Here is a 26,085-nt window from a genome sequence, read left to right on the forward strand (position 1 = left end):
TTGGGATCCACTAAACAGAGTGAAATGCAACTCTGAGACTATCTGAATTATTAGGCCAATATAATAAGATAGTTCTCACAACGTCTCACTTTCTTCTACATGACGTTAGGTGGTTTCTGGAGTGTGTATTACCAGGTATGTGTACAATCTGTGTCACTTCAGAATATTTTTGTTCAGCTGAAGATGTGGCAAGGCAACTAGATGGGGACGGTAAAGCAAGTGTAGAAGCCATTATACGCCCTAAATCATCAATCCTGTTTGCATTTACATATTTCGAAACTTAAAGGTAGAAAGACTTATCTAAAGTCATACACACATGCTGACAGGATTTGATTATAGATTACTGAGAACCAGCCAGCTCTTTCCACCATCATCTCTACCTGAGCACCAGTGTGAGAAGAGAGTAGTATTTCTCTTTTTAAAATGAATCGTAGGATTCTACTCTCTTGTTCACTCTTTCTGTACCCATGCTCAAAGTAAGTATACACACTGAAACTGCATTTCAGTACCTTCAGAAAAAAAGAGACAATGTAATGCACAGGAAAACTCTCTCTCACCTTCTAGATCTTCCTTTTCAAAATGTGTCTTGAGAATGGAGCGAGTTCCACCTCTATCCACAACAGCCTCTTCATCATTCCTCTGTAAAACACAAAAAAGGACAGGTAAGCTGCTGCTCATTTGGAAAATTTGCAAGCTTGTATAGTATTATGAAACAAAAATGCTTTTAATATTTAATTTTTCCTACTCAGGAAAAAAAAAGGTTTTAAGAATATAATTTTTCTTATTAAAATCTATTCTTCATGCCTCAGTTTTTACTGAAGTAAGATTATACCTAACTGACATGTGAAGAAATGTTAAAACCTGCAAAATGATGAATAAACACTGGTTACTGGGAACTAAGAAAAAGATGAGTCAATAGGAAAACAAAAGAGATGAGGGAAGAAATGTCTGGTAGAGGCAGCTTTATTCTTGTACTCTTGAAGAAAGGGACTGTACATGTATTTTTGTCTTTTGACCAGGATCCTGAGCTACATACAGAATTTCCAAATCATTAACACAAACACTCCCTATACTTTGGCAAAGCTAGAGAATGATACTCATTGACAACATGGTAAGAAAGAATACTTTAATACCATGAAAACAACTGACTTTGCTTACTGGTGAATTGCAAAGGTTTTGCTTTTCTTTACAAACACCAACTGTAATTACAATTAAGGAAGAGAGAAAAAGTAATAGTAGAAAAGAGAGAAGCTGTTCTTCCTTAAGAACATATATTTCTTGTTTAATTTTATACTGTGATCATACATGCATTTTAGCTATTCTCTACTGCACTGTAAAAGTACCACGTGATGAATTAGTGTATCATGTTTAGTCTAAAAAAGCTGCAGAAATTAGTTATTATGGTCACTTCTGACATGAAGAAGGGAAGGGGTGGAAATCACATTTCCCTAAGTAGAGAAATCTTTCGGGATTTCAGTAACAGGGTTAAAACAAATACTGGCTTTACTATGAGCTTGACATCACCAATTGTAAAAATACAGTTACTAAGCACAGCCTATATTTCACAACATGATTTAGTGTTGGTTTCCAGTAAGTTATGATGAAGACAAAAAGATTAATTATACAAAAACATGAACTAATGTATCATGAATACATATTTACTTGTCTTTAGTGAAAGGGTTTTAGTAAGCAATATTAGAACTAGAACTGCTTGATTCCAGTATATAAAATTCGTACTTTAATAGAAGTCTGAAGCAAGGGAATTTGAATATCAATGTTACATGCTAAATATCTGTATCTATATATAGAATGAAACCAAATATAACAAGAAATTAACTACATAAGCATCTCTCCTTAAAGAGCAGATGCCCCAGGCAAAAAGATTCACATCTAGAGCTGGATATCATGCATTCCGGATATAAGTTTTTGTTTCAGGCTCCTCTCTTTTTTAAAAATAGCTATCATGCTGTATCCATGTTATACAGAAAAATCCTGGGAATGTGTCAGCTCCAAGCATCTGGGCTGTTAAAGAAAGAAAGAGAGACTTAGAGTGTTACAGTATCTTTACTAGAGCTTTCCCACAGATAATAGTATGTAACTACAATCTGGCAATGAGAAGAGGCCTTCTATTGAAACTGGTTTGTCTTTTAATAATTTAGAACCTAATAATCTATTAAGGTGTACCAGGGCAGTATAATACACACAAACCATTTTATCATCTTAGGTAAAAATGAATCCATTATTTTAAGCAGTTTAGACACAACTGGGCGTTCGTTACGTTGGCATGATGCCATGCCCTGGGTGAATGGTTAGGCAGGATGCCAAAGTCCATATTTGTACTGCAGCCGTATCAGAAATAGTGTTATTCTAGTATAAGACAGCCATCAGTATTTTACTGATACCGAAAAGGCCTCATGGAAACAATGTTAGGAGAAATTTACAGTGGGGAACACATTAAATCGCTGGACAGTTTAAAGCCTTTACAGATTATCTAAGTAAATTAAATACAAATTAATTCATTAATATTTATCAAAATATGCTCATACACTTTGACTTCTCCTTTCCCATGTGTTCAATTTTCAGCTTCTGGCAATCTTTTTCTTCCCTGCCTCCTCTTCCTGTAATGTCACAGCAAATCTCAGTCTCGCCTCATTCTCAGAAGTGGGTTTATTCCATTAATATTATAGGGAAAAACAGCTTAATTGGGAGTATTGTGTTGTTGCCAATTCACTTGTCAAAGTCTGAGCAAAGACCAATTAAACAGGCCTTGCACTGTACACTCTCACTTCCAGGGAGCAGTATGAAAGCCACCTTGCATTTACCAGTACAGAAGTAATTTCTGTTACCCCTGTACTACCTCCTTGGAGGAGGGGAGACAGGAGGGAAGGGCTCACTATTAGCTGAGTGCAATTAGGTCTTAATCTTAGTTGGAGGTAAACACTACAAGTAAAAATAGAGGCAGATTCACTCCACTCACCCATGATGTCTAGAGACTAGAAACCTAATTTCAGTTGATAATCTGCTTTTTATTACCTTTTCAGAAAAACTATAAAATTGATATATTTAAGTGTTGCAATAAATGAGAGTTTCAAACTGAAAATGTAGGCAAGACTAACTATAGTCATGGAAGATAGAATTCAGGCTCTGGATGACTTTTAATGTACCAAGCAGCCAACCAACCTCTACACTAACAAAGCCATGAATCCACTGCAGTTTTGCCCATTAGTTTCAGCAGGATCAGAAGTAAGCATGAAAACTCAATGCTTTTCACAGCCATGCAATGCTTATTTCAGAATTCTAACACTTCTCCTTTCACCTATTTGAAGATGATGAAGGTCAGAAATTTTACACAGTGCACAAATCTGCTAGAACTGGGGTATTCAAATTATACTGACTTATTGCAGGAGTCTGCAAAAAAATGTATGGACACACTGACCAGGTACGAGTCCTTGGAACTGTCCATTATTGCAATGAGTTGCTTGCTGAGTCCAGTGAACACTGTGGTCTACTGCTTAAAGCATGGGAGAGGGATCCAGGAAGTCCCCGAGCGCTAATCCTGGATCTGCCACTGACTTGCTGTGTGGCCTTGGGAAAGTCACTTAATCTCTGTGCCTCAGCTTCCCCATCTGTAAAATAGGGATAATAATACTTACTTACCTACCTTCCTGACCAGGCTGCTCTGTGCTACAATATATTCACACAGCATTTCAGAACTGTAAAGCACCACAGAAGTGGAAAATCATTCAATTTAGGAAACTCTACCCACGTGAAGATACGATGATAGGAAACCACAGACTGATAAAAATCAACATTTAGGCATAAAGTGTTTTGGGTTTTTTCATCAAACCAATGTATATTAATACCTTCTAATACTGCTAAGGTGCACAGCTTTAACAACTTAACTGGACAAAGTTCACACAAAAATAAGCATACTGGGCTTGCATTCTATTAGCCTAATTCAAAAGCAATCTGCAGAAGAATTATATTTATGTGAAGCTGTAATCAGAGCACAATAAACATGGCATATATTTATAAACAACCTAACACTTCTCTCTCTTTTTAATTGTATTTGTAAATATTTTATTGTTTTATATAGTTATCACACCATGGTTTATTTAAATGTAGGTACAAACCTTTTATTTCCCTAAAGCAATAAAATATCAGCAAACACATAGTAAAAGAAATAATGTATCTAGGATAAAAGAGTAAGTAAAAGCTGAGGCTTTCACGTGGAAACCACAAGCTCCTTGGAAACCAGGGCTCAGCAACTCTACTCAGTCCATGATTTCACCTCTTACATTTTCCAAATGAATGCTGAAATGACCTTCACCACATAGCAGCATCTGCTGCACATATTTCACAGAGAAACCTAACTTAATGAGTCTTACAGACATAGTTGTTACTATTTTTGTCTCCTTACACTAGAAATTTAAATACAGTGGTGAGTATAGAAAAGCAGACAGTAGAGTCATCCTCTGAATCCTTCACAGTGCCACCACACACTGTAACACTGAAACATGTATTTGAACAAAATTAAAAGGCAATCAACAACCTTCAAAGACATCTGATTTCCACTTTTTGGTATTCAGTCATGAAGGAAGAAGGTCACCATGAGTGGTAGGAGTACTGCTTTTCAACCTTAGATCAGCAACCTGCTTATCAGAGTACAAAGTGAGGCTGCAGCTGTTGCCAGGAATTTTAAGTCAGAAGGAATAGAAAGGCCCATGGTTTAGAAACTTAAATGTCTAAAGTGCCCTTTCTATTAATGTATTGACAAAGATCACTACCCAGGATATTTCAAAGCTGTATAAATGACCTCCTGGAAAGCTTCCCAAAGCTTCCTCTTTAGCTATGATACAGCCCTAACTGTAATTCATCTTGTGTTGCAAAGAGGCTGATCCTTAAACCTGTCACCTCCCAGAACCATGCACTGCCCTTCTACACCTCAGACCACTTAAATTAATGGAGAAACCACATATTTAGAAAAGCTGAGAAGCATCATTGTATGACAGATGCTTTGGGGCATTTTTAGTTATAGCTCTTAGAAATGTTGGTGCTTTCATCATGTGGTAGATGAATGGAAGGAGGAAAGTACCTCTTTTCAAAGATGGATCCACACTAAAGCATTAAATATCAATGTGCTAATGTAGACACACTTGTAGAAGTTTAGGATATTTCTGGATGATGGAATTAGGACATATTCCACATATTCTAAATGACAAGAAGGTAGATTAAAGTGTAGGTGACAATACATAATTTTTATTATATGTATTTTTATGTGTATTTACTAAAAAAGCAAAACCAATGCATGATCTTAAAAGACACTATTGCTTGTATCATAAAAGCTACCTGAACATTACACAAACATTTACTGAAGATCATCTGTGCTGATCACCACCATAAATATAAATGAATAAATGAACAACAATAAATACACATTAGGAAACAGGAAATTGTTTGGACAATAGAAAATTAAATTATTAAAGTTGCAATAAATATGTCTCGCTGACCTTCCCTTAGTAGGTACTCTGCTCCACCAGTATGGTATTTGGTGCCAATATTTTGAACAATGGATAGCACTAAAATTTTCATTTTACATGGAAAACCAGAAATTACTCCTTTTCTTAATCCTTCTTTCTACCTAATTTTCTTCATACCTGGCTGCTTTTATTTTCTGTCTCTGATATTTGGTCAGTGTTTTCAATAAACTGGATGATTGATTTACTCTGAAACACAACACAAAAAACAGCTCCAGAGAGTATTAATATTACAGAAAAATTTTCAGCATTTTTATACCTTCAGGTAAAATCCTTTTCCTTTTTAATTACATTCTTAATACACCCACAGCACAAATAAAAACGTAACCAAAAAGAATCCTTTTTGGTATACTTTTATACAGCAGAACAGAAGCCATTTTGATCTTTTCCTCAGTAGAAATTATGTATGACACACCTGATGACTCATAAGAAAAATAATCATGGTATTAATTACTTCTCCATATAAGCCACTTACTGATGATTAGACAACCTACATAATTCTCCAATGCCATCTGGAACTCAGGAACACCTGTCAGCATAAAATATTAAATATTGCATTCCTATGAACAATAGAAAGCTATAATATAAAATTATTCTAGTTATTTCGTATTATCAATAAACACAAATTAAAAGATGGAACTCCGTAATATATTATAAAATACATAATCTGAAATAAATAAAGTCAGTGGTGTAAACCTTGTGTATTCAGCTTTCAAATGGTCTGTAATGAAATTCTAAACACTTATCCAGAGATCACATACACACCGTGATTGCCTTCCCAGTCTGAAGATATTCCAGCATTATTGTTTCGTATTGTATTTATTTTGCAGACCCATGACACAATATTTCTATTTTTAAGATCCTTTTGTCAAGTTCAGCTTGACATTTCAGAAAAAAAATGCCATTATTAAAAACATAGAAAAGTGAGTTATTGAACTCAGGATCTGCCAAGAGCCTTTTGGAATTATCTTGTAAAGATAATTAAACTAAATGGCTAAAAAGCTGTTTATATGTAGATGGATGCTTCCCTGTTGTAGGATGCAAATCACTGGTGACTGCCATGTTCAGCCTTGTCCTTTAAACTGCCCTTGAACACACACAGCCACACAAAACTAGTTCAGTGTACAATATGTACGCCCACAACTTAGATGCTACAATTCTCTTCACTTTCTGAAGACAAGCACAGGGAAGAAAAAAAAACACCCTAACATCCAAACTTTTTTAATAGAATTGCATTTAATTATTTATATTACATATAATCGTATTTAGAAATCTTTCGAGGTATGAAGTACAGTGAATTTTATCTTCCTGATTAAATATAATTGCTTTTCCGTTCCACTAGCTTCACTATTATCACCCTTTTCCCCCTCTATCCACCTATCAAGGAAGACCCATCAAAGCACATTTATAATTCAATAAGGTCTGGGTTTGTGGCAGCTTTCTGCAGTAATCACTACTAGTTACCATAAAGCACATACTCCTTTTGGTCAGCCCTACTCCACATAGCCCAGGCTATGCAACAAAATAGAAAGCAATTAGTTTTCATTCCAGATTTGCATCTTCCCCAAGGCTGCATTTCATATGCATAGAAGCATCCTTCTCTGCCTCTTTTTCCCTTTTCTCTTTACAGCAAAAGCCAAGATATTGTTTAGCATGGCTCAGTAAAGAAACACCATCTTCTTCAATCCTGCTAAAAATTGCACTAATCAGCACTAGCTCCAAAGAACTCATTTGCTACTGACCTGAGACTAAGCACACATTTAATGTAATAATGCAATTCCCATAACATGTAAACATAGATAATCACTGTAGACATTAAATCTAAGCACATACTATTGTTATAAAATTAATGATATGAAACGCACGCAGAAAATGCACACACAAATAACACAAAGCAGTTCTACAGACTAGTAAATGCTCACAAATATATGCAATCCCTGTGTTTATCTACTTTGAATCATCCTGTGCTAGTTTTTACCATTATACGCAATACAGCCAATAAGAATCGATGCATAAATGGATGCATAATCACTAAAATATTTCCCTATCATTTGATATGGAATCTTCTTTCTTAGAAAGCCATGTTAGGTAGAAACAATATTTTGTACATTTGCAAGGCAAATATGTTACGTTATCTATTCTTCATACACCTATTGTACTGATAACCGCAGCAACAAAAGGAGGGGAGGGGATCACAAACACACAATGTTCCCACTAAGGCTCGACAAACCTGTTGGAGCATTGGATATTATAAGGAAATAATGAACTTTTAAATTCTTTCTGGATTCCAGTACCTGTTTGAAGCATGTGCATTTAATTGCAGCTGTGCTTGTCATCTTTTGTATGCCTCAGAGTAAAATTATCAGGTATGCCTAAATGATGTGAGCGCCTTACAAAACCTGAAGAAGGCACCTAGCTTATGGTGTTTTTATGAACGCTTGCAGTCACGTTAAGATTCCCGTAACTTCTCCCCTTCCTTCCTACTATATTGTATCTGCTGGTTTTGTAAACTAATCTTTCTTCAGTTGCTAGTCTCAGCTAGACCTCCAAATAAAGAAAATAAAGTGTTCCTTGCTGCTAGTTAAGCTGGGTCACATCTGCATGACTGAGATTTTATTCCCTTTGCTTCATATTTTTCTTTACTACACTGTCAAATACTTACAAATTATGAAGGCGAGAACAGCACAGAATTCAACCTGAGGCATGGCTATTTTTTATCTCTGTGATTACTATTCAAATGTCTTACGTCATCCCAGTGAGTCCCATTAGCTGAAATCCTCTTTTCTCATTCACAGCAATGGCTCTCTCAGCTACTACAGAGAAGTCCAACAGCATGAAGATGGATGCGAGGACTTTATCCAAAGCCCAAATGAGATTTACTTTTAGCATGTCTAGGCTCTCTCTTGGCCCAATGCCAGGTGAGGACAGATCCAAAATAACAGCATTATTTCCATGTAGTTAAACATGCTGAGTTTAGCCCACTATGCAACAGGATATTAGATGCTGGGCAGCAAATAGAAAACCGTAAGTTATGTTAATTGCTAGTTTCTTAATCAGCATTAAGATAAATTGGTTTTAAGTTAGATGCATTTCCCACCTCCTAAGATCTGCCTTCAGCCTCAGAAAAGTTGATGTGTTTTGAGACTTCTTTACCTAGAACTAGGGTCAGAGAAAAGAATCATAGAAGGCAGTCTTCTTGCAGCAGCTACTCATGTGGAAGTAGCAAGTGCAATGAAGAAAAGAGGTCATGACCAACTTATCAGAATCTGTCTTAGCAGCTAGAACACAGGAGAGAGGTCTTTCTTTACAGCCACAAAAGTAATGTAGTCTGGAGTCTGCATCTTTTACATACAAATGTATGCCAACTACAGTTCAACACATCACTTTTTTTTCGAGATTGCAAGCCCAAATATATATTAACTCCTTCTCTCAGAAACACCAGTATAATATTCAGTGATTCTTCTGTTTCTCAGACCTATCAACAATTTTCAGTTGACAAACACACTTGACAAGCACAATACAAGGATTAATTCCATAAAACTTTTGGTAGCTAACTGAAGTTGCCTTAACCAGAGATGACATCACCATCCACGTTTTCAATAATCAATGCAAAGAGATGGGTGCTTCCACCGGATACACAAGATCTTAGGTAGACTGACTGTCACTGAAGATCGGCTGGAAACTGTTGAGACTTAGAACAGTCAAATTACGACTCTCTGGAGAGACAGGGTAGTAAACTAGATGGACTGTTAGTCTGATCAAGTGTGACAATTCATATGTAGCCAAACTCATCACTAACCTTCCAAATAAGTTTGCCAACACTCATGATACTACTGCTCAACCAGCAGCAAAACCAAACCTGAGGTGTTGAAAAATAATATGGCCCTTTCATCATCCATTGTCAGAAAAAAAAAAAAAAAACAACTCAGACTACCATACAATTTTCTGTTGCATTTCTGAAGATTAAATTAAATTCCTGTAGTCTTTCAGACTTGTCTTCTATATGATCTATTACCCTTCAAAAGAGAAAAGATGATTGTGTTTGGTTAACTTGGGTTTTTTTTAAATTGAAACATGTAAATAACTTCCTTGAAGACAACTGGTAAGTTTTCTTGGCCAAAATGTATAAATTCAAATGGAGGGGTTAGTCTGAAGAATTCCCAAATCACCTATATCATCATGGAGTAACTTCAGCAGAAAATCCAGAACAAATGACCCAGTACTTCTCATCTCCAAAGATTTAGGTTGACCTATGTGATCTTGTTGTCATGAAAGATTTTGTTACCAATGCAACAGTTATTGATGTGATTGGGGGAAAAAAAACAAACAAACAAACAAACAAAAAAAAAACCAGATTTGTATCACCCAGAAATATTTGCTGCATACACACAAACTGTTAACAGAAAAGGAAAGGCCTTTTGCACTGCCTATATAGTCACAGCATAAAACAAGAAAAAACTCTCCATCTCATAATCAGACAATGACATTCTGATTGTCTTTGCTCTCATTATTCATCTCTCTCAGGGCATCAAGAAGCCATGATGACTGGGGAGGGCAATGCCAGAGAAAACAGTCAGAAACCACTCTATTCACAAAGATAAAAAATAATTGTGTCCTCTAAGCCACTGATGATATGATCTGCTACCTGAAAGTTCAGATACTCTAATTAATTCACATAGGAATTATGAAAAGCAGTACACAGTGCAGAAGCAGTGGGGAGAAAAGCAAAAGGCAGAAAAGAAGTGAGATAATGAAATTGATAATGTGTTCTGAGAAGTAACAGGACAAATAAACAGATCTGAGACACCAATTTTGAAGTTACTTGTGCATCACTTCTGCCCAGGAGATGAAATACCGCACTGTAAAGAGAATTTTTATATCAAAGACTCACTGAAAATATATTGGGAAAGTGATCATGACAATGGACTAGACAATGAGGTATCTGTACAGTTTAAAAGTCTGGACAGCACAAGTGCACAAGATACACATTCAGGAATTGAACTGCACTGCCAAAAAATCAAAGGTAAATATGAATTATAAATAGTACTTCAACTGGTCTTCCTAACTCTCAGAGATCTAAGAATTCGACTTGTACCTATTGCATGTCTGCTGCAATCTGGAAGCTTTAAACATCATCACCTCCATGACCTTGTTGTTCTAGACTAGTTAAGATACTTGACAATAAAAACAAGCAATAGAAAGTTAGAAACAACTGATACGGCTTTAACAGTGTGCTTTATATAGAAATTACAGAACATAACTTTTAGAAAGGAAAAAGGACAAGTATTACTATATAGTAGAAAGTAAATGTGAACATGGCATTACCAGCTTATACATGTTTTGTGCTTCTGTATTAAAGGATTTTATTGTTAGAAAAGAGCATCATTTTCATCGTCTATTTTCTCATAATGCTACTCAACCGACAGACTCATAGGCACCTGCAGATAGAGAACAGCAAGGGAAGATAAAACCATCAGAGCTTTGAAAGGTATTAACTAACCTCTAACTACTCTCTTCCTTCAGAATTTGGGAGTCTTTCTGGTGGTGATAGATACAGTATTTTGAATAGAAAGGCTGTTAGGACTGCATTCCCATTTTGGTAATGGTAAGGAAACTTTTCCAAAGCAATTTTTTTTTCAGCCCTTCTCACAGGCATAGTATTTACTTGTTTATGTATTTACTGGATAACTAGTATCCCATTAAATTTCACCTTTCAGACTCCATCTCCCTGATCTAAGTGTCCCCAGTATTTAGTATTTTGAGAAAATGGCAGAAATTACTAGATATCAAGTATTACTGGCACAACACAAGTAATGAGATTTCTGAATTACATATCACTACTTGTATTTCACTATACTACTCTAAAGTGAAAATAGTTAAAAGCACAATGATGAAAAATAATAGTCAGCAGATGCTTTTCATAGCCTTCCTTGCCAAGACAACATCATCTCCTTGTATTAAGGAATTTTTATTCAGTATTTATTTAATTATTATTTCTTTTTATTTAAAGAATTTGTTAAAGGATTTCTCTGTGATAAATACAAAAAAGAAAATTTTTGTCATATAAACATTATGCCACAAGCTACTTGTAATAAATGAAAGACTGAACCAAGTTTATATCAGGCTTAACAGAATAAGCTCCTCCTCTTCTGGCAGGATCTCAACACAGGTACTAAAATAATAATACCTTCTGATCTGTATTTGGCCTTATAAGCATCCCTCCTTATACCTGCAAATTCTGCCTACCTTTTCTTTAACTAGCACTGTTATTAAACACACCATGTGTGGAGAATGAAAAAGTGTCTGTGGGCTCTGTTGCTATATATACTGAAATACATGCATGATGTGATAGTCAATACTTCAAATAAATTACCATATTTATAACTATTTCAATGGTCCTATAATTTAAAAGACACATTATAGCTTCTAGGCATACAAACAAGATATAGCCTTAAGTTAAGAATTCTTGCAACTTAAGTATAACAAGATGCACACAACTAACACCTGCCCAGTCATTAACAGGCTATACTTAACTTTACAGACTACAGAAGGAGTTTTGAGGAGGAGCTTCAACAAAGATTGGGCACATTAAGAGCAAGTATACTAATGACTGTAAAATGAACAGCATTTGGAAATCAAAACCAACACTACCAGCAGAGAAAACACAAAATTCAACTTTGTCATAAAATCTCTCCCTTGGAAGGGAAAGGGGAAGGCAAATTTAATGCTTTTCAAAGAAAGAAGTTTGTATTTCAGAAGATGAGTAAATAGACAAAAAAGCAAGTGATGCAGGCAGAATGGTAAGTGAAGACGATATTAACACCAGTAATTAAGTAAAGCAAAGCTGTAAGTAGTAGCGTCAGACAGGCAGATGAGATCATAACAATCACAGTGTTGAGGCAAGCAAGCCTGCAATCTGATTTATGGCTACGTGGACAAACAGGAACTGACAGACCTTGGAACTGCACAGTGCAAGAAAAGCACATGAGGAAAGTAAAGAAAACTCAATAATTCTTCCTGATATGATTATATTCAGATGACCACCAAAGACCAAGAAAATTCTCTGAGATCCGTATAGCTTAACTGGATTGGAGGAAGACCACTAAAAAGTAAAGCAGGGATGCACAAAGAAGCCATGTTTATGGCTGCATTAGCTGAAGTAAGGTGTGGAGGAGGATGCAAAGACTGAGGATGGATTCTTGAGAGATCTAAACACACACCTACAGACAAAAAGAGGAAGAGGGGCAGAGAAGACCCACCCTATAAGAAACTGAGTCTGAAAAGAAAGAGAATCAACAAGGACAAAATGACAAATGTCGAAGAACAAGAAATGACAAATATCTAAGAACAACAAAATCTAGTGAAGACTACAACATAGCATTGCAGAGAGATGACAGATGGAGTGGAGGAGAATAAAGGACTAGCCTGGAAATCATCCAGGAAGAAGTGGAACATTAGTGAGACAAATTTCTGTGCAAAAGGCAGAAAACAGAAATGAGCAGTTCTAGAAAGACAAGTAATTAAGACAATTGTACAAAGCATAGTCAGGGTATGGCGAGATGAGGGAGGTCTAGGGGTAAAATGCTAATCTGGTGAACAGAACCTTCTGAAATTGAGAGTTGTTCTGTGTTGGGTTTTCTTAACATGAAGAGACTCGGATTTCTTGTGTATGCGAAGCAATTCAAGAAGAGAAACAGAGATTGGAAAAAAAAGAACAGCAGAAGGTCAGAAGGTGAATAGGGATAAGGATGGGTTCATTGGAACAGGTTCAAAGACTACAAAACAAAAATTTAATGTCTGTTTCACTAAATGAAGAGGAAGCTTGAATTTCAACATTGGTTGGTTTTAAGAAGTTCACATGGAGAGAGAGGGGAACAGATAAACTGAACGGAATGTATATGATTAATAAAAAAAATACAGAACTGGCAAAACTGCAAAGAAAGATACTCATAACAGATGATAAAAATCCCAGAGATTAGGAAATGCAGAAAGTCAACAGAATCAAAAGATTTTCACCAGAGATAGTCTGCAGTATCTCTGAAGCATGGCAGATGGCATTAGGAACTGAGAAAGTGGATACTGGGAGTCAGCCAGGACCATGCATTGTCAAAAGGGTTTGGAACTGTATGAGAAGAACAAAAAAATCAGAGCCTGAAGGGAACTGATAAGCTGATAGAGGAAAGTACAGAGGAATAAAGGAAATATGAGCAGAAATGATGTTATTAAGATAGACAAAATGAAAGTTTTGCTAAGTCCCATTTTTGGAGAGAGGCAGAATAAAAATGGTGAAAGCATTTAAACAGTTATCACAGAAAAGGAACTCAGAGAACAAGTGCAGAGAAAAGACCAACTTGAGTGTGTAGCTGATTTGGCACAGTTATACAACTCAAATGAGAAACAACAGCACCAGGGCAGCTATAGAGTTGGATGGACATCCCTAAGGAAACTGAAAAGTGAGAAATTATGAATGAAAGTCAGACAGATGAGAATAGGTAGAGTTGTGTGCATACAGACCATAAAAACAGCAGCAAAACGGACAGAAGGTAATTCAATTGTTAAATAAAGTAAATTAATAAATAAAGCTGGGAGCAGGCAGAGCTTAAGAATAACAGCAGAGAAGTACCAATTTCCCTGACCTAAATTCACAGTAGATATTGTTGAAGGTAACAGTCTCCACAGAAAGGATCACAGATGATGCCGTGTTAATAAACAAGGGAACATACTTCCGTGGGCTGGAGGGAACAGTAGGAGGTAAAAAGACAACCTCCAGGTTCTTTCAGACCAGTAACATTCCAAAACCATCAAGAAAATAGATAGATAATGGAGGAGATGAGGAGCTTTGCATCTGTGGGAAAAAAAGAAGTGACAGGAACACCAGAGAGGAAGCTGAACCAAAGGCAGCTGTAACTCAAGGGAGGAAGGACAGAGAATACCAAAAGAAGTGTAGTCTGGGCACAGGCTGATATAAAAGCAGGAAAAGTATCAGAAAGCATAATCAAGTACCAGTAAAGCAATCAAAAACAACAACAGAAAGGAAACACTACTGTCCTGATTGTTGTTTTCATATACCCTGAAACGTCTATATCTGAAGCTGTTACATATACCCTGACACACATTAGTTGTTTTAACAAATCACATGGTGATTTAAAATTCTAGTTGATAAGGATGATTTGCTATGACATAGTTACACTAGAGGAGTATTTAATCCACTGAAGTTTATATTGCATGCCAAGTCCATATAAGCAGTACCAATTGAGGCATTTTATACTTGTATACTCTATAACTGTATTAGAAATTCATGCCAAACACACACTAATAAATCTTTAGTAATGCACAACTGGACTAATCTGAGCCCTGTTTTCCCAGGAATTTTAATTGTATTTATGGATCGTCTGCCAGAATAGCATACTGATTGCCTAATTCTTCACAAGACATAGTATACAAGAGAGTAAAGAACATCCCTGGTCAAGTGTTATTCTGCAACCTTGGATGATCAGATGTCTGGGTTCTTTGGAAAGGAGTGTTTGTCATTTTTTAGGAAGCTTGTATTGTTACTTGGAGCATACTTATTCTTTTCCAAGCTCAACCTCACAGCTGGCATGTCTGATACTTATCTTTAGTAGAAGATTTCTGAAGTCAAAGGACTGTAAACAGAAGAATGCCAGCTAATGTATTGTAAACCATACCTATCCCAGGAAGTTACACAGGGCTTTCAGTCCCCAAACAAGGGTGCAATCAGGTGTGCTATATATGGGAAACACAGACTGCAGCTAACACTTAAAGTTCTAGGAGCTGATCTGCCTGAGAAGAGGAAAAAAAGGAAAAAAATAAAAGCGTTACTTGAAATTCACTCCTTCCCTGTCACTCTGCTGCATTATTAAAGTCACAGATATGCACACTTAAAAAACAAAGGGGCATCAGCACTTAGGAAAAAATTAAGAGTTATGTGTAATAATTATTTATTTTTTTTTTTTTAAACCTTTATGCTCTGGTATCATTTCACCTCCTGGTGTAAGCCTGGAAGAATTCAAAACTCGAGGAAACAAGTTTGTAATTCACCAAGACTATAAATCCATTTCCAATTGGAATTCTCAGTAGACCAGATCATGACAGGGATGTTAATCCCCATTAGGTATGTGAAATCCTACATTAACTTGTACCTTGCACAACTCCTGTGTGATCAGCAGGAACCCAGCAGGATGGAAGCTAGTTATGATTCCAGATATTTTTTATTTTAAACTGTAATAGTGCAATGGACTGTAACAGAACACTAAAAAGCACACACCATAAGAGCTTTCCTGTACTAAGAAAAAGAATAAGCGTATTTAAAACTGCAATAGTGTAGAAAAATTCAGTAAGAGACTAGAAGCCATAACAGAAAGAACTGAAATGTCCCTTGAACCTTCGAACAGAGACAGGCCCAAAGCTTTTGTAAGACCACTAAAAACTGAAACTACATCTCCCTGTACAGTTTACGTTTAAACTGAAGAATTTTTCATTGGGGGGGGGGAGAGAAACAGAAAAAGCAAATGTCCCCGCTTCTTGTTTTAGCAGTGGATGTAACTTGCACAGGGCAGTCTGGAAACCTGCCCATCCACCTCACAATCACTGGAAGGGGCAGTTTAGCCTAAATATCACACTGTCTATGTCCATTTACTATTCACCTGCTAAAAAATAATAAAGGGTAGGAGTAGCAAGTGACATATTTAATTACTAAGTAAAAGAAGTTTCTCCTTTTCAATATCATAAAGATCAAGTCAACACATCCTGTGCATAGTTCCATTAATAGATACTACTATTATTCCCTTGGAAAATTTATTCATGATTATTCTCATTCTTGTTTATTTTTCATTACCCTGAATCACAAAAATAATGCCTGTGCCAGAGAACAATAAAAGACAGCAAAGGCACGATGGCTTTTTTAATCTGTCCATGAAAAAAACTGAAACTATGTGACATTATTATCTTGCATCTGACTTGTGTTTAAAACACCTTCTGAATGTTTCTGCTTCCTCAATTTTCCTGTTTCTGAAATGCTGCATTACATGGAGATCCAGCCAGCCTAGAAGTAGGCTGGTAATAAATCTGCATATCCTTCCAACAGAACTACTCTCAAGGTATTTTAGTCAACAAAACCAGTTTATAATCCCAAATTCTACAGGTGAGAGACCAAATGTGGCGTGTAACATCCTTCCTTGAAATCACCTCGCATACCTTTGAACTGGATTACTTGAACTCACCTTTGAACTGGAAAACTGCACATATGATGTCAACTACACCAACTACAACAAATCTTCTAAAAAGATTTCTTGTGTTTGTAAACAATCAACCAATAGCCTGTTGCTAGCAATGGGCAGATTCAGAGAAACTGTTATGAAGAATAAAATTGCAGGACATGCAAGTAAGCATGACATACTGGAAAACAATTAATCCAGTGGAATGTTGCAGGGAAACACACATCAACTGACAGATCTGAGGTACATTTGCAGTTCTGCACTGAAATTAATCAAGAGGTCCCCTAACAACAGACCAGGAATCTATAAATAGACATAAATTCAAACTGAGCAGAATTGCACTAGGAACCTGAATAAGCAAAGAAAACCCTGCCTTCGTTAACACAGCCAATCTCCCAAAGTGAGGGTTACTGAGAATGGGGTGCTTCTTGCCTTGGAAATGATGTAACCCCCTGCTGAATTTCAAGAAGGGCAGTTTTGTTTCACAACAGTCCTACATCACTGTCCATCACTATGAATACCCCAGTAAGTAAACTGAAAACCAAGAGAGGAAGATACATGGTGATAAACATGCTGGAAAGCAGAAGCATCCATTATGGAAACAGCATCAGCTTCAGGGCTTAACCAATTTACTTTACAGGATCCCTGCTGCCCAGTTCTCTACAGAAGCAGATGCCAAAAGTGTCCAAAGCCAAAGAGCCTATCTTGTTTGCTATGACTGAATAAACAGTGCAAGAGATTCTTCAGGTCACCTGAAGAAATTTTATACAGTGCACATTGGAAGATAAAAGTGCTATTCTCTATGTTCCTATATTAAATTACAGATTTACAGGTGTGCACAGTATAGCCAATCAAAGATAGGAAAATTAAAAGGAAATTAAACTAGAAATTGATAATGACATTTATATGGACGTAAAAGGAGGCCCATATGGGAAATAAAGTCTAAGCGACTGCCAAGGAAATTTGTTTACAGCTGATGATACAGACATAGCTAAAACCATAAATTTAATCCCTGTCTCAGCAATTGCAAAGGATACTAAAAAGGAAACAACTTTACAGTTCTTATCTGTTGAAGCAGACAAGAAAAGGACCCTGAGCATGCCTCAGATCTGTGGTGAGGTTGTTGCTACTGTAGATGCTCGGGACACAAGGCAGTGCTAGTAACTACATTTGACAGCACAGATTACATCTCTCACTGACACCACAGCAAATATGCAACTTTGCATTAGAAGTTAGATGGCTGAGAAATTTCATCATGTCTGCACCGCACAAAATAGCAAACCATTCCGGAAAGAGGAGGAGGAAAGCAGGAGGCAGACTGGGCAATAACCAAGCCCAGTGAGTCACTGCAAGATGCTCATTAGCAGAAATGAGAAATTCACCCATGACTGCATCCAGAAAGACTGGTGATGGTACACTGAGATCTAGCAGAGGGAAGAAGTCTGGCAAAGGAAACAAGGAAACCAAGTTCCTGAAGAAAGAGGTCATCACTTCCTTCCAGAGCAAAAAAAGAATGCCAGGACAGTTTTTCGTTTCCCCATGTCTCATATTTCATGTAAAGTTAGGTAAAGTTTACCAGCAACATACAGCAACCTCCACTGAATCCTGTGCCCTGGTGATCTAAGGAGTTATATTTTTGACACGTATTAGCACAATTACCACAAATGATACACTAAAGTTCCAGCCACAGTTACCAGACACAGCTTCAAACTTAGTAGCACTCACAAATAGGCCTATACTCGCCATATGAAATCTAAGCACCTAGGAATAATCTTCAGCAGAATATACAATGCCATAAGAAATCACTGCATTCCATTGTTACAAAACTCTCATTTTGTATTTTCCATACATACTAGATTTTCCTAATGTTCATTGAGTGTACACTCCTTCAAAAATGTTACATGGCAGTCAACACGCAGGTAACACCACCCAACCTCCACTTTATCATATACTAAGAGCTGCCTAAGTTTAAATACAAAGTTGTGATATGCACAACTGCTGCTTAAGACACATGTATGTGCACAAAGTCCAAAATTTTATATTCATCAAAATTTATTCATGGTACAGAACTTGAAAAGTTAGGTGAACAACGGGGAGAAGAAAAGGGGAAAGAGCAGTCTGATTCCAACACACATACACACACACACACGCACACACACACACACAGAGGTTTTAAGTATTTCAGATAACCTTAGCAGGAAAACAGAAAATGAAGACTTAAATACCTTGAAAAATTGAACTAAAGAATGACAGTGGATGGTGTAACTGACCTGCATGACTAACTCTCAGACAGAAAGCCCCTAAAGCACAGTTAACCCCCTCACATAATAAGCTTGACATGAGGTCTCTACCATGCAAAATCCCATCTCCAGAGCAACTCCACACCCGAATGCAAGTACTCAATTGCAGCTCCCCTTACAAATGCAAGTACAATGTATTTCTCTGCTTCAGGATTCAAGGATTCAGGTACAAAAAGTGACACTGTTTTTCCTGGAAACTTTTTGTCACAGGATTTGGACCTACTTGTTAGAATAGCTTTAATTGCATTAAATGCGTATGCAAACCTTATGGATATGCTTTCTTACACGTATTTTAACGACTCTGCGTGCCTGCACAAAATCTTTAAAAAAGAGAATTTAAACAAGTGAACCCATTATGTTATCAGTAGAGAAAAGGATGAATCTTGAATCACTGAAGTCTCCTATACATATTTTTAGTTTGTTTAAGCAGCCTGGGGGAAAAGGGGGAAGCTATTACAAAAATGAGCAAATTTTTACAATACCACAACACTCCCTCATGTCACTTAATGCCTGTTTTACATTTTCATTCAATGCACCAAGCTGAATATTTTCTGTCACTTGATGGCTGCTGCATCAGCTGAGCACATTTGAGAGCTCTGTGCATGCTCTAAGTTTCTACTAGAAATTAACAAATCATTTTTGGCAAGTTGACTAAAGCAAAACTTACGAATCCCTGGAGTTCAGGTTCCCCATAGTTTATTTTTTATCACAGCAGCCTTCCAATATCTGAAAGGGGCCTACAAGTAGACAGAGAGGGACTTTTCATCAGGAACTATAGCGACAGGACAAGGGGCAATGGGTTTAAACTTAAACAGGGGAAGTTCAGGTTAGATATAAGGAAGAAGTTCTTTACTGTGAGGGTGGTGAGGCACTGGAACAGGTTGCCCAAAGAAGCGGTAAATGCTCCATCCCTGGCAGTGTTCAAGGCCAGGCTGGACGGAGTCTTGGGCAACATGGTCTAGTGTGAAGAGTCCCTGCCCATGGTAGGGGTTTGGAACTATATGATCTTAAGGCCCTTTCCAAACCCAAACCATTCTATGATTCTTTGATTATCACTGATAGCATACTAGATAATATCTTCTTACTCAGTTACTTTAAAATTTGCTTAGGTCAAAATAGTAAAGCTTAACCTTTCCCCTTAGGCATTAGTCTTTGCTTGTATCAATTCGCACTGGGGGACATAGATTCCACATACAACATTCCAGAACAGAAGGTTTCATCACTAAAAAAACCTGCTATGAATTAAGCGAAGCTATTTCAAAGCTTTTCTTCTCCATAAGATTACCACCAGACAGTATTCATAATTTTCAGTGACTTAAATCCTTATTTTTCAAGGATTCAAGTTTCCTGTATTTCATTGACCAGTTAACAGACAATCCAAATTTCTTTACCAGATAATGTTATTCTGCCTCTCTACTCAGCCCTGCTGAGACATAACTGAGGCATACTGTACAATTCTGGGCTCCCTTCTTGTAAGAAAGACATGGATGTAATGGAGTAAGCCCAGTAAAGGGCCATAAAGGTCACAGAAGAGGAGACCAAGAGCACTGGGACTGTTTCAGCCTAGAGAAGGCTCAGAGGAATCTTATCAGAGCGTATATAAACACAACTGGGGGGGAAGTAGCAAAGGCTTAACCAGACTCTTCTCAGTGGTGCCCAGTGATAGGGCAAGGGGAAATGAGCACAAATTAAATATATGAAGTATCACTTAAGAAAAAAAAAAATGCCCTTAATGAAATGGAAATAGCAGTATTACCCCACCATATTATCAGTCACACCCTGTAACATCTTACTGGTATATACATTTTTTAAATTACTCCAGAAAGTGATGCTCTCCCTTTTAAGGGTCACACTGAAATCAGTATAGCACAATGAAGGCATTAGGTAGCTTACTCTGTAGTTTATGTCGATCTTAACTAGTAAGTGGCCTATTGGAATTTACCAGAATTATGGTCACTTTCCCTACTACTCCCTCTCAGGTGGTCCCAGAATTTGTTGGGACTAATTACGACTATTTAAAATTTAACAGATTACTGTGGTATTATTGTTGTTATTTGTCCACATTTTCATACTGCATCCCAGCAAATCTCCTTTAAAAGGTTTCTATTCAAATGATAAAATAGTGATATTCTTGAAACACTAAATGGAATAGAGCATTCTTGGAATACTAGTCACTTACCTATGTATTTTGTGACCTTACTGTTCACTATTACATATTTACGCTATGTTACTTTATGTTTTAGACCTTTCTGACATGCTGATTCTAAGACCTCTACAATTCAGGTTATGATGCCAAATAACTTGGTATATGAATTAAAGTACTAAACAAGGAGAATTTGACCACAGAATGGGATCATCTCTTGGGACGAAGACTAACGTAGGACAAAAGGACTTGAATTCTTTCAACTCACTCTGAAAGTACTTTTTACTTCTTGTGTTGTTTTGCTAGTTGTGAATGTTTGGCCACAATCCCCTATTAGTCCTAGTACTGCCATTTCCTTAAAAACTGGCACTGTAACATAGGAAAAAAAGTCAGCAGTGTGGATTCAGAACATCAATCAATAATAAATAAAACCACTACACAACTGAGTATTGACATGAGTGTGAGCATTCACATTTTTAGTAAAATACACAGATACTGGGCTTCTTGCCAAACTCACTAGTTAACTTTATCCCTAAAACATCCATACAGAGCTCCCTTTCCTTTAAGACCTTTATAATCAAGTTCTGTAAATTGAAATGTTTAAAGACAGGGAAACACATACTCATGGATGTGTATTCATTACGCATAGTCATAGGGAGAGAATAGTTAGGGTAATCCTTTTTTACATAGTATTCTTCAAACACTGACAATTGCAATCAACTTACTTCGAAGAGATGGTATAGTTAAGAGAAATAAAAGAAACCCTTCTTGTTGATACCAAGACATTGCCACTGGATTCAATTACTTCAAATTTGTACAATATGACCAAATATCAGCAAACATTTTCAAACTGTCATTTTTTTTTTTTTGATGGGGGGGAGGGGGAAGGCACATTTTTAAGCAAGCAAAATAGTTTGTAGTTTTAAGTTTTCAGATCTCCTCAGTCTGATTCCCTGCTCTCATGTGTAAATCTCTACCTTTTAGAAAAGAACCTCACTTCCTTAATACCTTCCTTTGGGGTAATATTCTTTAGTCCACCAAAATTAAGGAGGACCTATAATGGAACTGAATCCTTTAAGTGAAAAAAAAACATATTTAAATTCACTTGCAATAGTCAGTAAAATTATTGTTCAAAAATGGAATGACCTAAACACACACTCCCTCAGGTAAGCATTCTTCACCCATTTTCCTCTGTAAACACAGTTTCTACCCTAACCACGCCGCAATGGATGTTTATCACGCAATTTGGAGATTATTATCAATGATACATTTCAGAAACATGCACAGAACAGTTTGCAGAATTAATATAAATGATGAAATGGAGTCCAGGATAAACACATGACATACTGCTATAGCTTCCAGTTATGCAAAATTCCATAGAGATCTAATTATTTTCAATGAGCAAAGGAGAGTTCGGAAACAACTTCAAAATGCATGTAAGTCAAGATTTTAAATTACACTTGAATAAAGAAAACAAAAAAGCTAGGGGGAAGGTTCGTCCTAATAAAAAGTCCATAAATACCCTGCAAAGCACCAAAATACCACGAAACCAATACTTTCAGGAATTTCATTCCAATGCCAAGGAACAGAATGTACTCATTGTGACTAATACATTAAAATACTGAAAATGAATTCTAACAGATTAAAAAGATCTTGTAGCAAGTGAAAGGTATAGTTAAATCATTCCAAATCTAATCAAGCTTAATAGCAGGGCAGTCTTTCTCCATTATTAATAAGAACGTAAGCTGGATAAGTACACTGGAAAACTATAAATTATGGCTAATAAAAGTAATACAACACTTTTTTACAAATACGTTTTTAATTAAAAATGAAAAGACAGCCTTTTTTACTGAAGCAATTTGTTGCACGCTCTTAAGTTTGATCTTCTGTGGTCTCCCGCACACATATATTTCCAGCAGAATGTTATTAAATGGGGGTGAAACCAGAATACAGTTTTAAATGCAAAATCAAATCCACATTTTACATGTTTACATTTCTGTGTGGAAATAAGAAAATATTTTTAAATCTTGATCACTTAATCCTGTGCTTTGAGGTCAGGAATTATCACTCACCCCTGCCAGTCTGCAGTCCAGTTTTATGTGAAAATTGTTGTTCTACAAGGGTAAAGCAAGTGACAGAAAAATTGCACACTACTTTCAGGCTTCCTTGGAGCTTTTAAAACACATGGCCAAACACGTTGCCATGGTAATGTTCTGCAAATACATCTAGAATTTCTTAAGATGGAGCTGAACATCACTGTTTTAAAATAAACTTCTACAAATTTAAACATAATTGCTCTATGATGTATTCAAGGGAAACAGTGGCTATTATCTAGCATTTGTAACACCTAAAGTTGTAACCGGATGTCCAATTACATTTTGTGCTCCACACATTAAATCAGGCCACTATCTTCCTATGTAAAATACCCACATACCTGGGGTTTTATGTACTCTGACTGTCCTATCCATCACCACAATGCATTCGCACACACTTTTGTATCAGCCATGCAATAAAGTTGGCAACAGTTAAAAACAAAAATGATGAGACATGCTTAAGTAAAATGAATTTGGTTTTAAACAACGTTCTAAATATTTAAGTTACTCACCTTCTCATTTACAACCCATTAACTATTAGTTTGTGTCACTAAGTGTAATAATTAAAAAGAGGCACGTTATCATGCCAAACTTCCACTGTTATGCTCAGTGAGCTATTTTTAAACTGATCTGAAATGAAGCAAAAAAGAAAAAAAAAATCCTACTACTGCAAAATACAAAAAAAAAAAAAAAGCAGCAAGATCTGTGCCTGCAGAATAGCTCAGTCCTGTTACACAATGTGATACGTTGTTTTAAATAACCTGCCACTGTAGGTAAACAGTTGCCTTATACTGCATTACATATCACAAACACACACATTCACTATAGCTTTGTGTGCCATGTACAGATAAAGCAAAGCAAAAATGCAATGCAATCTTGTCATTTTACTTTACAGCAAAGGTATAACCTTTACCCTGAATTAGTTAAAAGAAATCACATTCACAATAAAAACAGGTTGAAAATATATATGGAATAACCTTACATTGTTCAAATAGCAATTAACCACACATTAGATTTCCAAGATATACATTGCTCTGCTTATGTAAACAGTCTACCCGACAAATCCTGTAGCAAATCCAACATGAAACAATTACACAGACAAAGAGATTGTAAACGACCTAAAGCTGTAAAACAAACCCTTGTGTTAAAAATATTAGAATAAACTATAAGGTCATACCTGATGACTTAGAGACTGTAATGTCTCACCGGTTCCAAGCTGCATGACCTTTCTATTTCCAGAGACCCCCAAAAATTGCATTTCCTGTCTTACAGAAGTACATCACAGACCCATCTACCTTTCAAAATCTTCAGGGCTAGTGAAGAAAGCATTAACAGCCATTCTGTCCATCAGTAAGTGCTCGAGTCATTACCCTCAAGATATCAGATCTTAAATATAGTTCCCTCCGTGCGATTACAGACATCCAGTAGTCAAGGAGGCTGACACAGCTATATCACTGATGCTGCTAATGCCATCTGAAAACAGTAAGCTTACTGCTTAAAGCAATCCTGCATCATCCAAACAGAACAAGCCACATCCTTCAACTCCTCACTTGCGTTTTTTATAAAATCTAGCGCTGCCATTATGGATTTTGTTTTCATCTGTGGTCAGCTAAAGGAGAAATTAGATATTATGCAACCAGCTTTGCATTAACAAAAGAAAAACAGCAGATGAAGTGACATATCGAGGTTACCACATTTTGCTTGCATGACCACTCCTCAACAAGCACTATCACTATTCAGAAGCAGCATCACAATCTGATCCAAAGGAAAATTACCAGAAAGAAATTATAAACAATTCAGAGGCAGCAAGGCATTTAAATACCTCTGTGGTACTAAAACAGCTATTTTATGCAGCCTTACGAATCCTAAATTAAAAACATTGCTTGCCTAAGAATTTTTAGTGCTTATTTTCAAATAAATTGCATGATCACTGCATTGTTTCCATTACTCCCTGCTAGCAGCCAGAAAACAGCATGCCTTGAGAACGTGCCAGTATTATGACAGCAAAAATGTGTTTTGATATCAAACAAAACAATCATGCATGGTTCTTTTCTGATACAAGAGACCTTTCAAGCTAACAAATGTATAGTATTCTCCTTAGTCATTTTTAAATTAAGACTACAAAGTAATAACCAGATTTTTATTAAAACACATACTTGATACAAATTAATTATCATAAATCACTATTTATGTTTATTGTTGCTATTATTATGGCAACAAATTTATGCAAACAAAAACTTCACAGAACTAAGACAAAATAGTCCCACCAACAAAACTGAAAAAGTTATCATTTAACAGTTCCTCTGCATTCCAGACCCACAGAAAATTTACTGATGTTCACGCACTGAGAAAGTCCTATTGAGGCACTCAGTCCCTATCCTTAAACACAGAGGAACATCCCCTGAACACATATTGAAATATATTGCTACCAGTCGAATTTTACAGACAAATAAAACTTGGAGGGAAAAAAATCTTCCTAACTACAGCTTGCATGTTATTTAAATGATTCTGGATGCCCTTCTTTACTTTGAAATATAAGCAGAAGCTGAATCTAGAAGTAAATGGTTCTAAATTAATTCACCCAGATCCTATTCTGTTAGTTTAACATTATTATTATATAGTTGTAGAAGCTGGTCTTTTGAGTAACTTAATCAAATTTGGCTTATAGTCATTCACATTATGGCACTGATAAAAGCAAACTGGTCTCATCCATGAATATCACAGATTTTCCCTTTGAGAGAGAAACTGCTTGCCATCAATTTTTAATTGATTCACTTT

The 26,085-nt window shown here is 36.4% G+C and overlaps 1 protein-coding gene across 8 annotated transcripts in view; it reads right to left on the bottom strand.

The window, feature by feature from the left end:
* The window catches only part of SLC4A10 (solute carrier family 4 member 10), a 151,148-nt gene that overhangs the window by 91,955 nt on the left and 33,108 nt on the right, over positions 1–26,085 (bottom strand). For 4 of the 8 annotated variants that reach the window (XR_009963294.1, XR_009963295.1, XM_062611055.1 and 1 more), the window contains exons 1-2: positions 24,485–24,921; positions 558–639 (exon numbers count right to left, since the gene is read on the bottom strand). Coding sequence is in view for 6 of the 8 variants with exons in the window: in XM_062611055.1 (XP_062467039.1) it covers positions 558–639; positions 24,485–24,565 (163 nt within the window). In the remaining 2 variants the exon portion in view is untranslated. Of the gene's footprint in view, positions 1–557; positions 640–3,436; positions 3,627–24,484; positions 24,922–26,085 lie in introns of those variants that run through there. The other 4 variants (XM_062611057.1, XM_062611058.1, XM_062611059.1 and 1 more) reach the window with 4 other exon arrangements.

Source organism: Pezoporus occidentalis, unplaced genomic scaffold (genome assembly GCF_034315485.1).
Source record: "Pezoporus occidentalis ecotype Australia unplaced genomic scaffold, CSIRO_AGI_Poc_V1 ctg150, whole genome shotgun sequence".
NCBI classification, from domain to species: Eukaryota; Metazoa; Chordata; class Aves; order Psittaciformes; family Psittacidae; genus Pezoporus; species Pezoporus occidentalis.